Source organism: Lipotes vexillifer, unplaced genomic scaffold, assembly GCF_000442215.2.
Source record: "Lipotes vexillifer unplaced genomic scaffold, Lipotes_vexillifer_v1.1 scaffold426, whole genome shotgun sequence".
Taxonomy (NCBI): Eukaryota; Metazoa; Chordata; class Mammalia; order Artiodactyla; family Lipotidae; genus Lipotes; species Lipotes vexillifer.
The window spans coordinates 1,833,793-1,853,137 of NW_006779491.1; the positions used below are offsets into that span (position 1 = coordinate 1,833,793).

The following is a 19,345-nucleotide window of genomic DNA, read 5'->3' on the forward strand; positions in this document are numbered from 1 at the left end:
CCCCCCCCCCGACTGGCCACTTCGGCACCTGGAACCTGTAGGAAGAAGGAAAGTGCCGGGAAAGAGAGTGTGAGAAGAGACTGGGGAGTCAAGGGTGTCTTCCTCAGGTGCCTTGTCTTTCATTCTTCAGAAAGATAAAACCTAATGAAGGGTAAATGAGGGCGGGAAAATGTCTGAAAGCACAGGCTCTCCCACTCCTCCCGCTAGCACTTCTGAAGCACGGAAGAGGTGGAACCGGCCTGCGCACCCTGCAACCAATCAGAAAGGTGCCTCGCGTTCCCTGGCGACCATTAACGCCTAAGCAGTTGGTGTAGTGAGAGGAGGCGGGACGGTGAAAGCACGCGCTGCACCGACCAATCGGTGAGCTCCCTGGGAGGGAGGGGCGGGCCTCTGGAAACTGGAGGCAGGCCTGTTTCCTTGGCAACGATCCCAGCCCTCCCTGAAGCGGGGTGAGATTAGGAGAAGCAGCGAGCGGAGGGGGCCAGGAGGACTGAGGGTGGGCGCGCCGGTGTGGGGGAGTGGAGTTCGAGGTGGGGGGGTTCCAGACTCAGGAACCTCGATGAGCCTAAGTGGCGGGGTGGGGTCCCGAGGCGCGGCCAGAGCTGACCCCAAGGCCCGGGAGGGGAGGGGAACTAGACACCGCCCCCGCTGGCACCGGGAAGCGTCGCTCCTTCTCGCTGACCTTGGTCTCTCTTGTTGCCTCGCCCTTGGCCACAGGCACTGACGGACGCAGGGCCGGGAGACGGACATATAGGCTCCCGGGCGGACAGGACCTAGGACATAGGCATACAAACTGCCCCAGCTTCTCCCGCCGGCTCCAGGGCGCCCAGTCCTCGCCTACCTCGACGCCGGGGCCATCCAGCCCAGGGTTAATGCCAACGAGTTTCCACCTCCAGTGTCTCCTAGAGAGGCCGCGGCGCTAGCCAGCGGGGGAAACTGGCCGCGGACGGACACTTCCTGTGCGGAGGGGAGGGGGACGGCCAGCCGCAGCCCACCCGGGGGCTGGGAGGCCAGACGTCGGGGTCCCGGGCGGGGAGCGGTATCCGGGGGCGGCAAGGCGAGTCGTGAAGCCTCTCATCTCCGAGGTCACGACGTGTGGGGGCCTGTGAGGACCCCAGGGCAAGCCGAGACTTTGTGGGTGGGGGCGGGGCCGCGGATAGGGGAGGGGCCCAGCGGGCCGGAGAGGCCCAGGGTCAAGACGTCCGGCCTCAGAGGCCGGGGCTGGACAGCTGGGTTCCCTGGGTGGCGCTAATCGGGCGGGCGGCGAGGGCCCGGGTCTCGGGGCACTCAGACCGGGTCGCAGGATCGTCCGCCATCGCCACTGCCGCCGCACTGGGAGCCGGCGGGGATGGAACGGGAGGCGTCGCCGTGGGGCCTCGAGCCCAGAGATGTGCAAAGTCCTGACGAAATGGGGAGCCCCGAAGGGTCCCTCAAAGGTGAGGGAGGGAGCGCCCCTCCGAGGAGCGTGACTGGGAGTGGGAGAGAGGGTTGTAGCGGGTGGGAGGGGAAGAGAGCCGGGGGCTTGGACACCTGGGACTTGGAGGAGGCGGGGGCGGGGACCCGGTGTCCTGGGTTTGCTGAGGGGGAGGTGGGAATTTCAGCACTTGCCCGAGGGCCAGCGACCCTGCTTGAGAAGGAGGGAAAGGTTTGTGGCAACTAATGGTGGGACCCAGTGACCTTCCAGGCCCCACACAATCTGGGTTTTCTGTAATTCTCTGATCCTGCAGGCAACATGAGTGAGAATGAGGAAGAGGAAATTTCTCAGCAAGAAGGCACTGGGGACTATGAGGTGGAAGAGATACCTTTTGGGCTTGAACCCCAGAGCCCTGGGTTTGGGCTACAAAACCCAGAGTTTGAACCCCAAAGCCCCAGGTTTGAGCCTGAGAGTCCAGGTTTTGAGTCCCGAAGCCCTGGTTTTGTGCCCCCAAGCCCTGAGTTTGCACCCAGAAGCCCTGAATCAGATTCTCAGAGCCCTGAGTTTGAACCCCAAAGCCCTAGGTATGAGCCCCAAAGCCCTGGGTATGAACCCAAGAGCCCTGGATATGAATCTCAGAGCTCCAGGTATGAATCCCAGAGCCCGGGATATGAACCGCAGAACCCTGGATTTGAACCCCAGAATCCTGAGTTCAAAACCCAGAGCCCTGAATTTGAAGCTCAAAGTTCCAAGTTCCAGGAAGGTGCAGAGATTCTTCTGAATCCTGAGGAAAAGAATCCCTTGAGCATCCCCTTGGGAGTCCACCCTTTGGACTCTTTCACCCAGGGGTTTGGGGAACAGTCCACTGGGGGCCTGCCCCTAGGGCCCCCTTTTGAGATGCCCACAGGGGCCCTGCTGGCTACACCCCAGTTTGAGATGCTCCAGAATCCCCTGGGCCTGACGGGGACCCTTCGTGGTCCAGGCCGACGAGGTGGCCGGGCCAGGGGTGGGCAGGGCCCGAGGCCTAACATCTGCGGCATCTGTGGGAAGAGTTTTGGGCGGGGCTCCACCCTGATCCAGCACCAGCGCATCCACACAGGTGAAAAACCCTATAAATGTGAGGTCTGTAGCAAGGCCTTCTCCCAGAGCTCTGACCTCATCAAACACCAGCGCACGCACACGGGCGAACGGCCCTACAAGTGTCCCCGTTGCGGCAAGGCCTTCGCTGACAGCTCTTACCTGCTTCGCCACCAGCGCACGCACTCTGGTCAGAAGCCCTACAAGTGCCCACACTGCGGCAAGGCCTTCGGCGACAGCTCCTACCTCCTGCGGCACCAGCGCACCCACAGCCATGAGCGGCCCTACAGCTGCCCCGAGTGTGGCAAGTGCTACAGCCAGAACTCATCCCTGCGTAGTCACCAGAGGGTGCACACCGGGCAGAGGCCCTTCAGCTGTGGCATCTGTGGCAAGAGCTTCTCCCAGCGCTCGGCACTTATCCCCCACGCCCGCAGCCATGCCCGCGAGAAGCCCTTCAAGTGCCCTGAGTGCGGCAAGCGCTTTGGCCAGAGCTCGGTGCTGGCCATCCACGCCCGTACCCACCTGCCGGGTCGCACCTACAGCTGCCCCGACTGCGGCAAGACCTTCAATCGCTCCTCCACGCTGATTCAGCACCAGCGCTCCCACACGGGCGAGCGGCCCTACAGGTGCGCCGTGTGTGGCAAGGGCTTCTGCCGCTCCTCCACGCTGCTGCAGCATCACCGGGTCCACAGCGGGGAGCGGCCCTACAAGTGCGATGACTGTGGAAAGGCCTTCTCTCAGAGCTCCGACCTCATCCGCCACCAGCGGACCCACGCGGCCGGCCGGCGCTGACCTGGGGCCCCGTCGGGGTGGGGAGGTGGTGGGCAGAAGAGAAGGGGACAGGGAGCTAGAGAAACCTTGAGAGAGAATAGGGGAAACGCTGGAGTAGGGAGGAGTCGAGGGTTCTAGGAGGAGAGGGGGCCGGGATGGAGGAAGCGACATGACACGGAGACTTATGGGAAGTGGGCTATGAAGAGGGGTTGGAGGGAGGCCAAGCTGGCAGCCGGAGGCTCTGGGAGAGATCCAGAAAGAGGTCAGCAGAGAGCTGGCCTCAGCAGCAGTATGCCCCTTGGTGGAAGCCTGGCTTGGCAAAGTGCTAGGTGGGGGTGGGGGGAGGGAGGGTTGCATGTACATAATTCATGGGCTCCTATCGCTTTGGCCTGGATAAAGTGTACCCAACAGAAGTCCGCGTGGAGATTAGTGAGTGGCCACCAGGGAGCACTTCCGGGAAAGGCGTGAGTGGGCCAGAGGGCTAGAGGATTGTGTGTGTGTTGGGGGGGGGGGGGGGGGGTTGGGTTACTTAATTAGAGTGGGTAGCTTAGATTGGTAGCTACTGAGACCCTCGTTGAGTCAGGAAGGGGTGAGGGTATGGGGGGTGGGGAGTGGGGCCCCGAAGCTTGGCCTGGCTTCTGAGTGCAAACCCCAGCCTCCCTTGTCTTCCTCAGGCTTTGGAGCCCCTGAATTTGAGTTCAATAAAAACCTTTATGTGGTGAAAGAGACTTGTCCTTAAAATGTGCCCCGGGCAGTGGGAGGTACTAGGTCATCACTACAGCCAGTGAAGCTGTAAGCCCTTGTCTGGGAAGTGCTTTTATATTGTTTCACTGGAATCTTATAAACTGAGGCTCAGGAGACATGACTTGCCCATATCTGTGCAAGTTCGTGTCCTGTGCTTTGGATGCTGCCCAAACACAAAGGGGGTCCAGTGTAGGTGTGAGAAAGCCCTCAGCCTTGTGGAGGTCCCTATTCCCAAACACGGAGGGTCTGTCCTTGGGCCAGAAAACAGACCCTGATTCTCATATCCAGGCCTAGTGCCTGCGTTCCAGCTCTCTCAGGCTCCCAGCAGCCAGCTGGGCTGTCCCCTCCCCGCTGCCAGCTGGAACCTCTAGCCACCCCTCTGTGCACACTGTGACTGACCAGAATTACAGGGATTGTCTGCTGTTCCAACCCCACCCATAGGGGGAGCATACTGGACCCAGTACGAAGGTTGGACAATTTCAGCCTTTAAGACCCACTAGGCTGGTCCTTTTTAGGACCATGTTGTTACCACCCCATCTCTATCCTACTTTCCTTTCACATCTGAGCCTCAGCCTCCTAACACTTGGCTCCTCAGGAAATGATGGGGAGTTGGTGCCATCAGTGAGTCTGGGGGAATTCTGGAGTGTGGCCTGTCATGAACTTAGCTAAGGAGGACAGGCCACACCTCAGGGAATTACTCAGCTGCAGGGCACATCTTGAGATGAACACCTGCTAAGTTCCCTATGAAGGAGACGTTCAGACCATGTCTGCTTGGCTCCACCTGCCCCCAGCAGCTCAGCCTCACAGACGGGTGGGGAGTCATGGCTCCACAAGGCCTCTTGGGCCTCAGGATCCTGACATCACCCTCGGCCCCGCGCCCATCCTCAGGCCTTATAACTTGTCAAGGGCAAATAACCTCTCTAAGCACATTTCAATCCAGCCTCTCATGATCTACCAACTCCGGAATGGGGCCCTAGAGATCATGTAGTTCAGTACGGTTTGGTGTGTTTAGTGGCTTTCAAAGATTAAATTATTTTGGATGTAGAACATTACTTTTCAAGGGAAATCACACAGTCTTTTAAAGACCTTTGTAAACTTTATGCACATTTTTGTACAGCCACCCTACCACACATAATTTCAAATATTAAAAAACTCCAACTCCCACATTTAATATAGTTCATATATGTAACTATATATGTCGAATAGAACTGCATTTAACTCCCTTACATATTACATATTGTAGACATTTACTACAACATTTATTTCAATTATACAATTTAATCTCCTTATTTTGTTTTTTTAAATAATTAATTTATTTTTGGCTGCGTTGGGTCTTCACTGCTGTGTGTGGGCTTTTTTACTTGCAGCGAGCAGGGGCTAGTCTTCCTTGCAGTGCGTGGGCTTCTCATTGCAGTGGCTTCTCTTGTTGCAGAGCACAGGCTCTAGGCGTGTGGGCTTCAGTAGTTGTGGCTCTTGGGCTCTAGATCACAGACTCAGTAGTTGTGGTGCATGGGGCTCAGTTGCTCCGAGGTACGTGGGATCTTCCCGGACCAGAGCTTGAACCCATGTCCCCTGCATTAGCAGGCGGATTCTTAACCACTGGGCCACTAGGGAAGCCCTAATCTCCTTATTTTGGAGTTGAAATTTTCTTCGGCTCCCAACTGTGGGCACTTGAAAGCTAGAAGGACCTGGGTACAGTGCTTGTGGTGCTTAATTGATAAGGTAGCCTTGGTATTTGGGGTTATTTTGGCCACACCATGTGGCTTGCAGGATCTTAGTTCCCTGACCAGGGATTGAACCCACGTTTTCAGCAGTGAAAGCACAGAGTCCTAACCACTGGACCGCCAGGGAATTCCCAGTAGCCTTGATATTTAATATCGGTTCAAATGAGGGTGGGAACTTAGCTGCTCAGCCTCTACCCGTCTCTTCATGACAGCTCCTGAGGTACCTTCAGATGCCAGGTGGAGCAGACCAAACCCAGAAGGACATGTGTGTTCCCCAAAGTCAAGGTGGAAGGGCTAATGGAAGAGCTCCAGCGCCAAGTCTCTTGACTTGTGGTCAGCCTGCTGCTTTTACTACACCCTCCTCCTGCACAATAGACCAACCATTTCTGTCCACCACCATTAGTGCTTACACGCTAGGAACAATGCTAAGCAGTTTACACGTGTTATTTAACGCTCAGAGTGACTCTGAGGTATAGGCTGCTATTATTCCTGTTTAACAGATGAAAAACTGAATCTCAGAGAGGATAAGGAAATTGCCCCACATGACACAGCTAGGAAGCAGCAGAGCCTGGATTCCATCCTAGGGCTGACTGGGTTTTGACCATTTTCCTAACGATACTAAGATGTTATTTACTTTTTTTTTTTTTGCGGTACGCGGGCCTCTCACTGTTGTGGCCCGTCCCGTTGCACAGGCTCCGGACGCGCAGGCTCAGCGGCCATGGCTGACAGGCCCAGCCACTCCGCGGCATGTGGGATCCTCCCGGACCGGGGCACGAACCCGCGTCCCCTGCATCGGCAGGCGGACTCTCAACCACTGCGCCACCAGGGAAGCCCCTATAGCTTTTTTTGTTGTTGTTATTTACTTTTTTATTTACTTTTTTTTTTTTTGCGGTACGCGGGCCTCTCACTGTTGTGGCCCGTCCCGTTGCACAGGCTCCGGACGCGCAGGCTCAGCGGCCATGGCTGACAGGCCCAGCCACTCCGCGGCATGTGGGATCCTCCCGGACCGGGGCACGAACCCGCGGCCCCTGCATCGGCAGGCGGACTCTCAACCACTGCGCCACCAGGGAAGCCCCTATAGCTTTTTTTGTTGTTGTTATTTACTTTTTTTCACTCTGTTTCTCCCATAAAGAACTATTTTCTAGAAGCTGCATGACATGTGATGACATATGTCATCACTCTGATGGCTTGCGTGGAATGTAGGCATGGATGTTCTTATGTTTTAAGTTTTTCTCCGGTTTAATTTCTAATTGGATAAAACCAATAGATTTAACCCATATACATTTAGGGCCACTGAATCAAACGTTTATTGAACAATACCTTTGTGCCAGCCCTGGTGAGGGGTCGGTGTTGGTAATGCACGTGAGGCCTGAGTCCTGCCTTCCAGAATCTCCTAGTCTTGAGAGAGGGGCCCACAGAGTCAGCGTCACGTGCCCCGATGAGCCATAAACAAAGTGGTGATGAACTGGGTCCTTTGTCCAGGAACCAAGGGGATGAGAAAAGCTTGGAAGTATCAATACTTTGAGGTAGAAAGATTTTAAAGGATAGAAAACAGGTGGAAACAACAAGGACCTACTGTATAGCATAGGGAACTATATTTGATATCCTGTAATAAACCATAATGGAGAAGAGTTCAAAAGAAAAGAAAACAGGTGGAGTTGGACAGGCTGGCAAGGGGAACAGCACGTGTGAAGGCACAGAGGCAGGAAGGATGCCTAGGTGTTTGAAGACAGTGCTTTTTTTTTCTTCTTTTTTTCCCTTTTTTGGCTGCACCGCACGGCATGCAGGATCTTAGTTCCCTGACCAGGATCGAACCCATGCCCCCTGCAGTGGAAGCGTGGAGTCCTAACCACTGGACCGCCAGGGAACTACCACAAAGACAGTACTCTTGAGCGAGTTGGAAGAGAGATTCCTTGGCGTGATGACAGCAGGTCTGTTCCTGAAATGAACCTCCCAGATTTTCTGTGTTTTGTTGCCAGCCTTGATGAAAATATTCACTTTTTCCTCGTGTCACAGAATCTCGCTTCCTCAGAGAACTTTCCCGACCACCTATGTAAAAGGGCCCTCTCCATCACCCCCTACCCCTTGTCCCGCTTCACTTTCTTTACGGCCCTATCACTACCTGGAATCACATTTCTACTTTTCCGCTCTGTTTTCCCACTGAAGTGAAGCTTCCCGAGGCCAGGGACTTGTCTGTCATGTTCACAAGCAGGTCCTCAGACTCAGCACAGGGCCTGACACAGAGTACTCAAGAAATCCTGCAGGAATGAATAGAACCCAACTTACGCTTCATGAGGCTTACAGACCATTTCATGTACTTTTAGCAGTTCAGTGATACTCCTGACGGTCAAAACATTTTTTTCCCCCTCTCTAGGAAAATAAGCTTCACTTCTTCCTTCCTGATGTCTTGCTTTGGAGCCAGCCCCATGGTTCCTTGGAGGCTGGACCAGAAGGGGGTGATGAGGTTGGAGAGGCCGGTAGGCTTTGAAAGCCTGTGTGCCCAGCTCAGGAATGTCCACTTACTCCGCTGTAGGCAGAAGGGAGCCATCAAAGGTCACTGCTTGGGGGACCAAAGGTTGCTTCTCACTTCCCACTGCTGGACAGGAGCTGACCTTAGAGTTACTCAATATTCCCCCGGTGTCCTACTGACCACAAGAGGGCAGCAGTGACTAGTCCCCTCTGTTCCTTCTAAGGCGGGTGAGGGGGGGCGGGGCGGGGCGGGGAGACGGTTTCAGGGTCAAGGCCCAACAACCATTTCTTTAAAAAAAGCGGGGAGGGCATAAATCGACTATACCTCAATAAAAAAAAATTTTTAAAAAGCGGGTATCAGAGAAGGTCTATTCTCACAGCTTAATAAATTGTCAATGCCTCCCTAACATTTCCTCACTTTCTGTGTCTCTCTCGCTGCTTCCTTTGAATGAACTGAAAACGTCCTGCACATGTCAGTTTCTGAGGGTCATCACGGCAAATAAAAAAAGGAGAAGGAGAAGGGAGAAAGGAAAGAAAAAAAGATTTGACTGTTTTGGTCCCACTTAGTGGGAGGGTTGAGAAGGAAATGTTCTTTTTTTTTTGGCCACGCCAGGTGGCTTGTGGGATCTTAGTTCCCCGATCAGGGATCGAACCCGGCTCCTTGGCAGTGAAAGCTCCAAGTTCTGACCACTGGAATTCCCATTTAATTCCAGGAAATTTTTGAGGCTTCCCTGGTGGCGCAGTGGTTGAGAGTCTGCCTGCCGATGCAGGGGACGCGGGTTTGTGCCCCGGTCCGGGAGGAGCCCGCATGCCGCGGGGTGGCTGGGCCCGTGAGCCATGGCCGCTGAGCCTGTGCGTCCGGAGCCTGTGCTCGGCGGCGGGAGAGGGCACAACAGTGAGAGGCCCGCGTACTGCAAAAAAAACAAAAAAAACCTCTCAATTCCAGGAAATTTTCATTTAATTGAGCCAGGCTGGAATGGTGCACCAGCACAAAAACATCACAAAATTGGGCAGAATTTTTAATTTATTTAGTAAATATGTACAGGCGCTGTGCTTGGCACTGGGAGCCAGGTAAACGGACATAGTTTCCATCCTTGAGCTCACAATCTCATGGTGGGGGCCACAGTGGGATGTGATGGAGTACCGGAGTGGGGCTGTGGAGGGAGGGGGCAGGCGCCTGGGGCAGACTGAGCCTTGTCGGATGGGGTTGCCATGGGGCCCATCCAAGCTTTTTTCTCTATCTTCCCACAGGCACCCTCACAATTCAGTGAAATTGTCTCAAGCACCTACTATGTGTCTGGCTCTGTGATACCACCAGGGGTCCCAAGGTGAACAAGAAAGGTATGATCCTTACCCCACTGGAGTCCACTGTTTAATTTAAGTAAATCACTTAACAATTAACCAATATGATCAGTGCTATGCAGGACAAGTGCGGGCTAGTGTAAACGTGTATAATATGGGAACCAAACTGAGTTGGGGTTGGGGGGTTGCCCTGCGGAAGTTATGTGTGAACTGAGATCTGAAGGCTGAGAGAGGGTTAGGCAGGAAAAGGAGGCAGGAGGAATGTTCCAGGAAGTGAGAAGAGTCTGGGTGAAGGCAGTGAGCCAGGAAGGAGCTGGGCAAGTGAAAAGGCTGGTTAACTGGCGCTTAGAAAGGGAGGCGGGATGTCTCTAGAAGAGGCTGGGAAGGAAACAGCCCAGTTTTGCGGATTTTGGAAGGTCTATTAAGGAATCTGACTGTTAGCCAAAGGGCAAGGGGTTTGCAGGAGCAATGTAGTGACACAGATGAGATTTGCTCTCTGGTAGGAGAATTGAAAGCTGACTGCATTCCAGGCAGGAGAGGATGAAAGGCAAGGTTCTGGGAGCTTGAGGCCTCTGCGGACATCCAAGGGCAGGTGGGTATGAGGGCCTGGAGTGTCGCTAGGTCCTGAGATTACTGTTTCTCCAAATTTAGATCAGACGTTCTCTTCCAGGGAAGGAAACTAACAGGGGCCAGTGGGAGCCAGGACCACATGATAATTACAAGGCCTCACCTCTGTGGCCTTCCTGGCCCATCCCTCAAAGGATCCTCACCATAAGCCTGCAAAGGAGGCAGGCAGGAATGGGCCCATGTTCAAGATAGGGAAACTGAGGCTCACGGAGGGGCAGTGACTTGTCCAAGGACACATGGTGAAATTCAGGTAGAGGCAGGCTGGCACCAGGCATCCCGAGTCCACTCCTGGGCCTTCTGCATCCAGCCTGCACCTCAGTCCCTGCCACCTCCGTCCTGGGCCTCCTTCTCGTGGAGGGGCTCCAGGCAGCCCGGGTCCTTGGCTTCTTCCCCAGACGCTGGCTGCCCAGCGTCTTCTCCAGTGGTTTCATCTGAAGCATCTACGGTCGCCTCCATCCTCTCCTTCAGGTTCCGTTTGAAGAAACCAACCTGTAGGAAGACAAGACTTGAGTAAACAAAGAGTCCACAGAGCCCTTTGGACACTTCGGCCCCGGCAAAACGTGAAAGTACCGTTTATAGGGATAAGCCACACATGCCGCAGACAGGTGGCATCTGCTCTGGAGATGGGGCGAGGGGATCTGCCACACCTGCTTCTTGGCAATATGTTAAAAAGCTGTATGTTTAATAGTTCATTCCTGAGGCTCATCAAAATGTCATGTACCATTATTGTGGATGGGTGATTTGACAATATCTAGTAATACTAACAGCAAGAGCCTGCACTTATATAGGGCTTATTAGTAGGGGCCATGCACTCTCTGGTGAAAGCTCAAAAGATACACATTCTTTGGCTCAGTAATACCAGCTCTAGGAATTGATTCTAAAAAACATCTGGACAAGTGTGCAAAGATGTTGGTAACAAGAGCCTTTTGGGACTTCCCTGGTGGCACAGTGGTTAAGAATCCGCCTGTCAATGCAGGGGACACGGGTTCGAGCCCTGGTCCGGGAAGATCCCACATGCCACAGAGCAACTAAACCCGTGCGCCACAACTACTGAAGCCTGTGCGCCTAGAGCCCGTGGTCCACAACAAGAGAAGCCACCGCAATGAGAAGCCCGTGCACCGCAACGAAGAGTAGCCCCCGCTCGCCGCCAACTAGCGAAAGCCTCTGCGCAGCAACGAAGACACAAAGCAGCCAAAATAAATAAATACATTAATTAATTAAAAAAGCACCTTTTGGCACACAGTTTGAAACAAAGGTCAATTCCAAACAATCTAAACGTTCATCAATAAGGATCTTGTTAAATAAAAGGTGAGGCATCCAGACAGTAGAAAACCACCCGGGTTAAAAAGCAAGAGGCAGGGACTTCCCTGGTGATGCAGTGGTTAAGAATCTGTCTGCCAATGCAGGGGACATGGGTTTGAGCCCTGGTCCAGGAAGATCCCACATGCCGTGGAGCAACTAAGCCCGTGCGCCACAACTACTGAGCCTGCGCGCCTACAGCCCGTGCTCCGCAACAAGAGAAGCCGCTGCAATGAGAAGCACGCGCACCGCAACAGAGTAACCCCAGCTTGCCGCAACTAGAGAAAGCCCATGAGCAGCAATGAAGACCCAATGCAGCCAAAAAAATAAATAAGTTTTTTAAAAAATTAAAAAAACAAGACTAAAGAGCAAGAGGCAAATCTGATTGTGCTCAGACAGAAAGACAGCAGGATATAACATCCAGGGGGAAGCACAAGCTCCCAAGCAGTATATACAGTAATGTTTTGTACACAAACACACATCCACTGGCTTTTCTCTTTCTCTCTCTCATGCTCACACATTCACATATACGTTAACAATAAAATTAGAACATGGAGGAATATAAACAAAATGGTTGTATTTAATGACAACCCTCTGGGGTTGCAATAGGGAGAAACTTTGATTTTCTATGTTTTCTTTTCTGGAATATTTGAGTTTTTCACATGGAACAGCTGCCCTCCAGCACTTTTTTTTTTTTTTTTTGCAGTACGCAGGCCTCTCACTGTTGTGGCCTCTCCCGTTGCGGAGCACAGGCTCCGGATGCTCAGGCTCAGCGGCCATGGCTCACGGGCCCAGCCGCTCTGCGGCATGTGGGAACTTCCCGGACAGGGGCACGAACCTGTGTCCCCTGCATCGGCAGGCGGACTCTCAACCACTGCGCCACCAGGGAAGCCCAAAGGCCACCTCTCTTGAGAGGGCTTCCTGGACTCCCCCCAACCTCAGTTAGGTCCCTGTGTCATAGGCCCAGAGCACATAGTATAGCCCCCATCATGTTCGTGTCTGTCTCCCCCACAGACTGCGAGCATCTCAAAGGCATGGACCGTGTGTGTGTTCTGTGCGTCCGTATCCCAGTGCCTGGCCCTCGATATGTGGGACAGTCCTCCTTCCTCTCCCTGGGTATCCAGGTCTGGCTCTGCCAGTGCTTGTTGAGGGATGCGGGTAAAGTCTTGCTTGCCCTTTGGGCCTCAGTAGCCTTATCTGTAGAAGGAGGAGTAGGCTGAGGCCCCTTCTGGCTTTAAAGCCTCCTCATCTTGGTATTCTGCTCCCTGACTCCTGCCAATTCCACTCTCCCCAGCCTGGCTGGGTGCCCGTTCCTCGCAGAAGCTCCTACCTTGTACAGAGCTAAGAAAATCAGTAGCAGCAACAAGAGTCCCCCGATACTGCTCAGCACGTAGAGATAGACCATTTCCTTCTCATATACAACGTCGACCTTCATGATGACCTAGGGGGAGAGGAGAGGTGGGGAGTGCAGGGAAGAAGCCATTCCCACCCCTGACATTTCTTGTGAATCTGGCCTCAGTCCCTAGGTCTCCGCATTTCCCATCTGGACTGTGTCATGCACGACATGGGGCTTGGGCCAAACCCCCTCTTCAGTACACCTTGCATTGCAGCCACCAGAATGAACAGGCAAATATGCACCACGGTCCCCTTAAACCCTTAAGAGTCTTCCCTTAGCCCCTGGATGAAATGTCAGAACCCCAGCTCAGCACCCAATGCTTTCAGAATCTGGCTTCTGCTTACTTTTTCAGCTGCCCCTTCCCTTCTGCTCGGAGCTTCCTGCTCTTAAACCCATCTCGCCCACTCTCAACGGGGCTCTGCAGGTGCTGGGCCCCTCCCATCACGCCCTGCGGGTGGGGTGGGGGCCCCTTGGCTGAGTTGCCATCAAACCCATCTTGACCTTGTGGTCTGCTTGTGCCAAGGCTGATGGCTCTGGCTGTGGGGAGGTTCTTTTTTTTTTTTTTCTTTTTAATTTATTTATTTTTGGCTGCACTGTGTCTTCGTGGCTGCGTGCGGGCTTTCTCTAGTTGCAACCAGCGGGGGCTACTCTTCGTTGCGGTGTGCGGGCTTCTCATTGTGGTGGCTTCTCTTGTTGCGGAGCACTGGCTCTAGGTGCACAGGCTTCAGTAGTTGTGGCACGCGGCTTCAGTAGTTGTGGCTCACGGGCTCTAGAGCACAGGCTCAGTAGTTGTGGCGCATGGGCTTAGTTGCTCCGCGGCATGTGGGATCTTCTCGGACCAGGGCTCGAACCCGTGTCCCCTGCATTGGCAGGTGGATTCTTAGCCACTGCACCACCAGGGAAGCCCTGTAGGGAGGTTCTTACTGCACTAAAGCCCAAACCTTCTCCTCTGTGGCTGCCCACACTCCCAGCTCCAGCTCTCCTAGCTCTGCCCTGGGTTCCTCCTGTTCCTCTGCTGCCCTCTGTTCCCGGGTCTTCTGAGGAGGTAGAGAGGTACCTGGGCCAGGGAGGCATTGCTGCCATAGAGGTGAAAGTGCTTGCTGCTGTTGAAGGAGATGGAGAGGGAGCTGCAGAAGCTGAACATGGAGGAGGCCTGTGGGAGGGAGGGGCGGGGGTGGGTCATCAGGCCAGAAGGAACAAGGACCCAGAACCCACTGACTTCTGCCCCCCAGTGCAACTCAAGGGGCAGAGGCAGAGGAAAATGGGTCCTAGTGGGTGCGCCATCTCTACCCCATTCTCTCCTGGAGCATTCTAATGTGCCATTTGCCATTGTTGGGAGGACATTTTTCCTATAAAGAACATCTAGGAATTATCTGTAGGCCCCTGAAAAGAGTCCTGCAAATTTTACACAAATCATGGTCCTCTTTCATCTGCAACTGTGTAAGCGTTGGGGCTATTTCCTCAAGACAGAACAAAAAATGCAGGGAGGCTCTATGGGCGGGAAGCCCACCCTCCACCCCTCGAGGCACCCCCAGAACCACTTGGAGTCTGTTGCCAGCTACCTTGATCTCCCCCACCAGCTCCACCGTCCCGATCACTTGGACGAGGATCTCCTGCCTGAAGACCACTGGGCAGCGGAACTCGGCTCCAAGTGAGCAAGGCTGCGGGAAGGAAAGCCGGGGTTCAGGGAGGTCTCCTCCCACCTGCCCCCTGGCCAGCCCCCACCCCAGTTTCTGAGGTCACGGGTCCACACCTCAGCCACATCAGATGGACTCTCCAGATCCTCACGGTGGCAGGTGACAGGAGGCTCCTGGGAAGGATGAGGCGAGGTCTTCAGTTAGTCCAGAGATGAGAGGGGATGCCAGCCCCTTGAGGCCAGACCTGGCATTCTTCCCCACTCTCAGATACCACCTTGCATCCCAGTTCTTCCCCACTGGCCCCTGGCAGATTCAATCATGCTCACTCCTGTCCCCACACATCTCCCCCTAACCCCACATCATGAGCTCACCCCCAGAGACCTGCGCGCCCTTCCCTCTGCGGCCCACACTCACCATCTGTATGCTCCACTTGTGCATGATGGGCCCCTCACCGTGAGGCTGTGGTACCCTAACCAAGGCCTCCAGGGCGGGCACATTGTGGTCATAGACAGAAGGCTGGATCCTTACCTGGTACAGAGGACAAGGGGCTGCAGAGCCCTTAATGCCACCCCAATGGCCACCCCAGATCCAATCCTCCTTGGCTGGGACCCAAGGGCCCGCTCTTCGTTAGGCAGCGGGCAATGGTCAACCATACCCTTACAGCATGGGTTCCACGTGCTTCTCTGCTTCCTCCATGTGGCTAACCCTTGCCCATCCTGCAAGGTACTGCTCAAACATCATCCCTGACGGTTTGGCTGACTCTCCCACAGCACCCTTGTTCCCCAGCAAGATGGCAAAACATCTGCTTGTGTGCGTTTATCCCCCCTAGACTGTGATCTGTGAGAGGGCAGGAGCTGTGGCTCATTTCACCTGCAATTCCCTACGGCCTTGACACACTACCTAGCACATAACCAGCCTCGCAAAAAGTAGTTTTTTGAATGAGTGAAAGAAGGAAGGACATTTAACAAGGATAGATGCAAAAATTATTTGGGAAAAACATTTTGGCAAGTGCACTGAATTTATTTAAGAAACATTTCCTGGGGGTTCCCTGGTAGCTTACTGGTTAGGATTCCGGGCTTTCACTGCTGTGACCTGGGTTCAATCCCTGGTCGGGGAACTGAAATCACACAAGCTGTGCGGTGCAGCCAAGATTCTTTTTTAAAAAAGCATTTCCTAAGTGCCTTTTATAAAAATGATCTGTCTGTGCTAGGGCTGGAAGACCCAGAAATGTAGAAGAAAGTGACACAGGAGTAGCACCAATGAATCGCAGGTCAAGCAGGGAAATACATATCCAGTTTGTGGGGGTTCTATCATTTATTCATTCAACAAACATTTGTGGACACTTTAAAAGCATCAGTTAAGTTAAATTTAAATGGCCTAATGTTAAAGGCAGCATTTGAATTTAGCTGTAAAAGGTAGAGAGGGGATTAACAGATAAAGATGAGGGAAGCCAGCGGGAAGAGAAAATGCAGGGAATTAGCAGAGCACCAGGTGAGTGTGATGTGGTGGAGGGTAGGGTGCCTGGGAAGGAGAGATAGGAGATAAAACTAGAAAGGAGACTTGAGATGAGATTCTGGTGTCCAGAGGCTGGAGGGCCAGAAGTCAAGGGACCAACGACTAAGCAATGGGCAGTCCTGGAAGGCAGCCAAGGGGAAGGTGGCTCCAGGGGGTTGCACCCACTGCAGGCATGGAATGGAAAGAAGTTGGGAGCCTGTGCCATAGTCCAGCTGCAAGAAGATGAGGAACTCAGTCTGAGCAGTAGTGAGGTCAGAAGAGAGAAGAGGATATAGACAACAGAACCTGAGGAGGCAGTGGAACCAAGTACAGAGGAAGGAGACATTCACCCAGACTTGGAAGTTTTGCTTGAGGAAAAGGTAGTGCTTTTAAAGGATTCTACGCAAACCAAAGGAGATGCTGGCTTACAGGAAGATAATAAATTTGGTTTCGAACATCCTGAGACCAAAGCTTCAAGAGGAGGAACTATACTCCTAGTTATATATCCAGGAGAAACAAAACATATGTCCACACAAAAACCTGTACAGGAATGTTCTAGCAGCATTATCCATAATAGCCCAAAATGGAAATAACCCAAATGTCCATAGACTGAAGAATGGATAAATCAAGTATGGCCTGTCTTACAAAGGAATATTATTTCGCAAAAAAAAAGAAAAAAAAAAAAGAATGAAATACTGACCCATACTACAACATGGATGAACCTTAAAAATACTATGCTAAGTGAAAGAATCCAGTAACAAAAGACCACATGTTGTGTGATTCCTTTTATATGTAATGTCCGGGATAGGCAAATCTATAGAGATAAAAGTAGCGGCTGCCAGGAGCTGGGGGAGGGAGGAAGGGGGTGTGACTGCAAATAGGTAGGTTTCTTTCTGGAGTAATAAAAATGTTCTAAAATTAGATTATGGTGATGGTTGCACAACTTTGTGAATATACTAAAAGCCATTGAATTGTACACTTTATTTTATTTTATTTTTTTTTTGATGATCTTTTTTTTTTTTGAATTGTACACTTTAAATGGATAAATTGGTACGTGAATTCTACCTCAATAAAGCCATTAAAAGACAACAACAACAACAAAAGATGCTAGGAAGACATCCCAGGGGAGATCAGTGCAGGCACAGGAGCAAGAGGGACACAATTCCGAGTTGTCATTTGGAAGGGGGACACTTACCCTGGAAGTGAGACACACCTAGTGTAAACAGACACAACAGAACAATCAGTAGCGCAAGCCCAGAGCCCCGAATCTGCTAGGAGGCAATGGCAATGGTGACAAAGCAGAGGACGGGGGGTTAGAACACGTAGGTGGTAACAATCCCCACTTGATGAACACTTAGCATGCTAGGCCTCTTCTGAGTCTCACTAAATGCATGATCTCATTTAGTTCTTTCAATATTCCTGTGTGGTGGGCAGTACTATCATCCCCATTTTACAGATGAGAGAACTGAGGCTCAGGGAGATTCACTAATTTGTCTGAAGCTATCAAATAGTAGAGCTGGCATTTTAACCCAGGCTGTGACTCCAGAGACTGGAACCACTCTGTTCTATCACCTTCCTTGGATGATGGGGAAAATAACAATGCTAAAAACAGCCAATGTTGACTGATACCGTTTGTGTCAGCACTGTGCTAAGTTCTTAAACTGCATTTTCTGGGAATTCCCTGGTGGTCCAGTGGTTAGGACTCTGTGCTTTCACTGTCGAGGGCGCGGGTGCATGGCCCCAAAAAAAAAAAATTAAATTAAATTGCATTTTCTCATTTGTGCCTCCTGACAACCCCATAAGGTAGGTGTTATTATCCCCATTTTACCGAGGCTCAGAGAGGTTAAGTAAGCTGCCTAAGGTCACACAGCTTTAAGTGGCAGGGCTTCAAAAAGATCTCGGGTCTGGCTGAAGCCTATGTTCCTAACCAGCCAGGGGAGCAGAAGACCACGAGGAAGGAGATCCGGTGGCCCAGCTGGCCAGCTCTCACTGGGTCTCCATGCCTGTTTAGCCCACAGTAAACCTTAGTTATTAGAGCTGACTTCCTTGAGGCAAACAGGGCCTGACTAATGGGACAGCTTCAGGAAGGAGGGACAGGATCACCCATGACCCATGCCGTGTTGGGTTTAGCTAAAACGGACACCATTAGGGCCTTTAGCAAGAGTGGCTGCTTGGCAAGCCAGGCAGTAGCGAGACAAATGCATGGCTGAAGATGCTGGAGGCATCTAGCCCTGGTGACTATTCAGAGGCGGAGAGAGAGAGAGAGAGAGAGTGTGCTCAAGGGGTTGAGCTGGTTCCAGGCCGAGTGAGGCAAGAATGTAAGGTTTCCAAGTAGCTGGGAGGGCCAGGGCTGCAGCATGACACCCACCTCACCCCTGTAGCGACCTCCACGTCCCCAGGCACTGCGCCAAGCACTCTAGAGGAAGCAGGTGACCCATTTAAACCTCACGACTACCTGTGAAGTTCTTATCCCAAACCTCACTTGTCACAGTGGGGAACTGTGGCATGGACAGATGAATCCTTGGCCCAAGGTCATACAGAGCGCAGGCGACAGAGTTGGGGTTTGTCGGACTCTTTCCCGCTCTTCTGGTGGTAAAAGGACTGGCCTCGTTGACCCCGTAGGGAGCCCAGAGCCATCCCAGTGAAAGACACTGGAAGCCAACTCCACTGGTCACTCAGAACGTTCTATTTCAATGCAAATGGGCATCTGACCTTCCCAAAGGACCCTCCTCTCCTGACATCGAGGTGTCAAGGTGAGATGGTTCCCACCTTTGTTCCGAATGGGCTTGAACTGCCCGGGGTCCTTCCCCGCTAGCTACTGCCCAGTCGGCCCTGACTTCAGTGGGGCCTTGGGGAAGATGGTGCCTCTTTGGGGCCTCAGTTTCCCCCACGGTAAAATGAACATGCTCTTGGCTTGTTCAGAGCCTGCTCCTCTCTGAGGTTACTTCAAGAAAGTCCTAGACGCCTCAAGGTTCAGACTCAGGGGGCGGCCTCCCTCTTCTGAGTTCCCATAATGAAGACTCTACTACAGCACTGAGCGTTGCAGGAGAAATGAGGACCACTAACTTAAACACATGGATTTTGTATACAAGTAAGTGCTTGAATCTGACCTGTTCCCCTTACTAGCTGGGTAACCAGGGCAAGTTACTTGACCTGTCTATGCCTCAGATTTCTCATCTGTAAAATGGGAATGACACTGCCTGTCTTACAAGCTCTCACGGTTGGGTGTGAATTACGGGGCTTGCATGTATAGAGGTCCAGGCTCAGAAATTGGGTTTGGTGAGTGGTTGTGGACCCTGTTTTATTTATTGATGCCCCACCACCTAGGAAAGTTCCTAAACTAGAATGGTAGCTCATTAAATGTTTGAATAAAAACTAGGTTCTCAGGAAT

At 52.7% G+C, this 19,345-nt stretch overlaps 2 protein-coding genes across 3 annotated transcripts in view; one reads left to right on the plus strand and one right to left on the minus strand.

Moving 5' to 3' along the window:
- Positions 1-1,348: 1,348 nt before the first annotated feature.
- ZNF768 (zinc finger protein 768) lies at positions 1,349-3,283 on the plus strand. Its single transcript, XM_007452725.1, has 2 exons — positions 1,349-1,436; positions 1,728-3,283. The coding sequence occupies exons 1-2, from the start codon at positions 1,349-1,351 to the stop codon at positions 3,281-3,283; spliced, it is 1,644 nt and encodes a 547-aa protein (XP_007452787.1).
- Positions 3,284-9,899: 6,616 nt separating this feature from the next.
- ITGAL (integrin subunit alpha L) overlaps positions 9,900-19,345 on the minus strand; it is a 45,505-nt gene continuing 36,059 nt past the window's right edge. For both annotated transcript variants that reach the window (XM_007452729.1, XM_007452728.1), the window contains exons 26-31: positions 14,875-14,988; positions 14,577-14,633; positions 14,386-14,484; positions 13,881-13,976; positions 12,758-12,868; positions 9,900-10,617 (exon numbers count right to left, since the gene is read on the minus strand). In XM_007452729.1, coding sequence (XP_007452791.1) covers positions 10,444-10,617; positions 12,758-12,868; positions 13,881-13,976; positions 14,386-14,484; positions 14,577-14,633; positions 14,875-14,988 — 651 coding nt within the window. In that variant the 3' untranslated portion in view covers positions 9,900-10,443. The remainder of the gene's footprint in view (positions 10,618-12,757; positions 12,869-13,880; positions 13,977-14,385; positions 14,485-14,576; positions 14,634-14,874; positions 14,989-19,345) is intronic.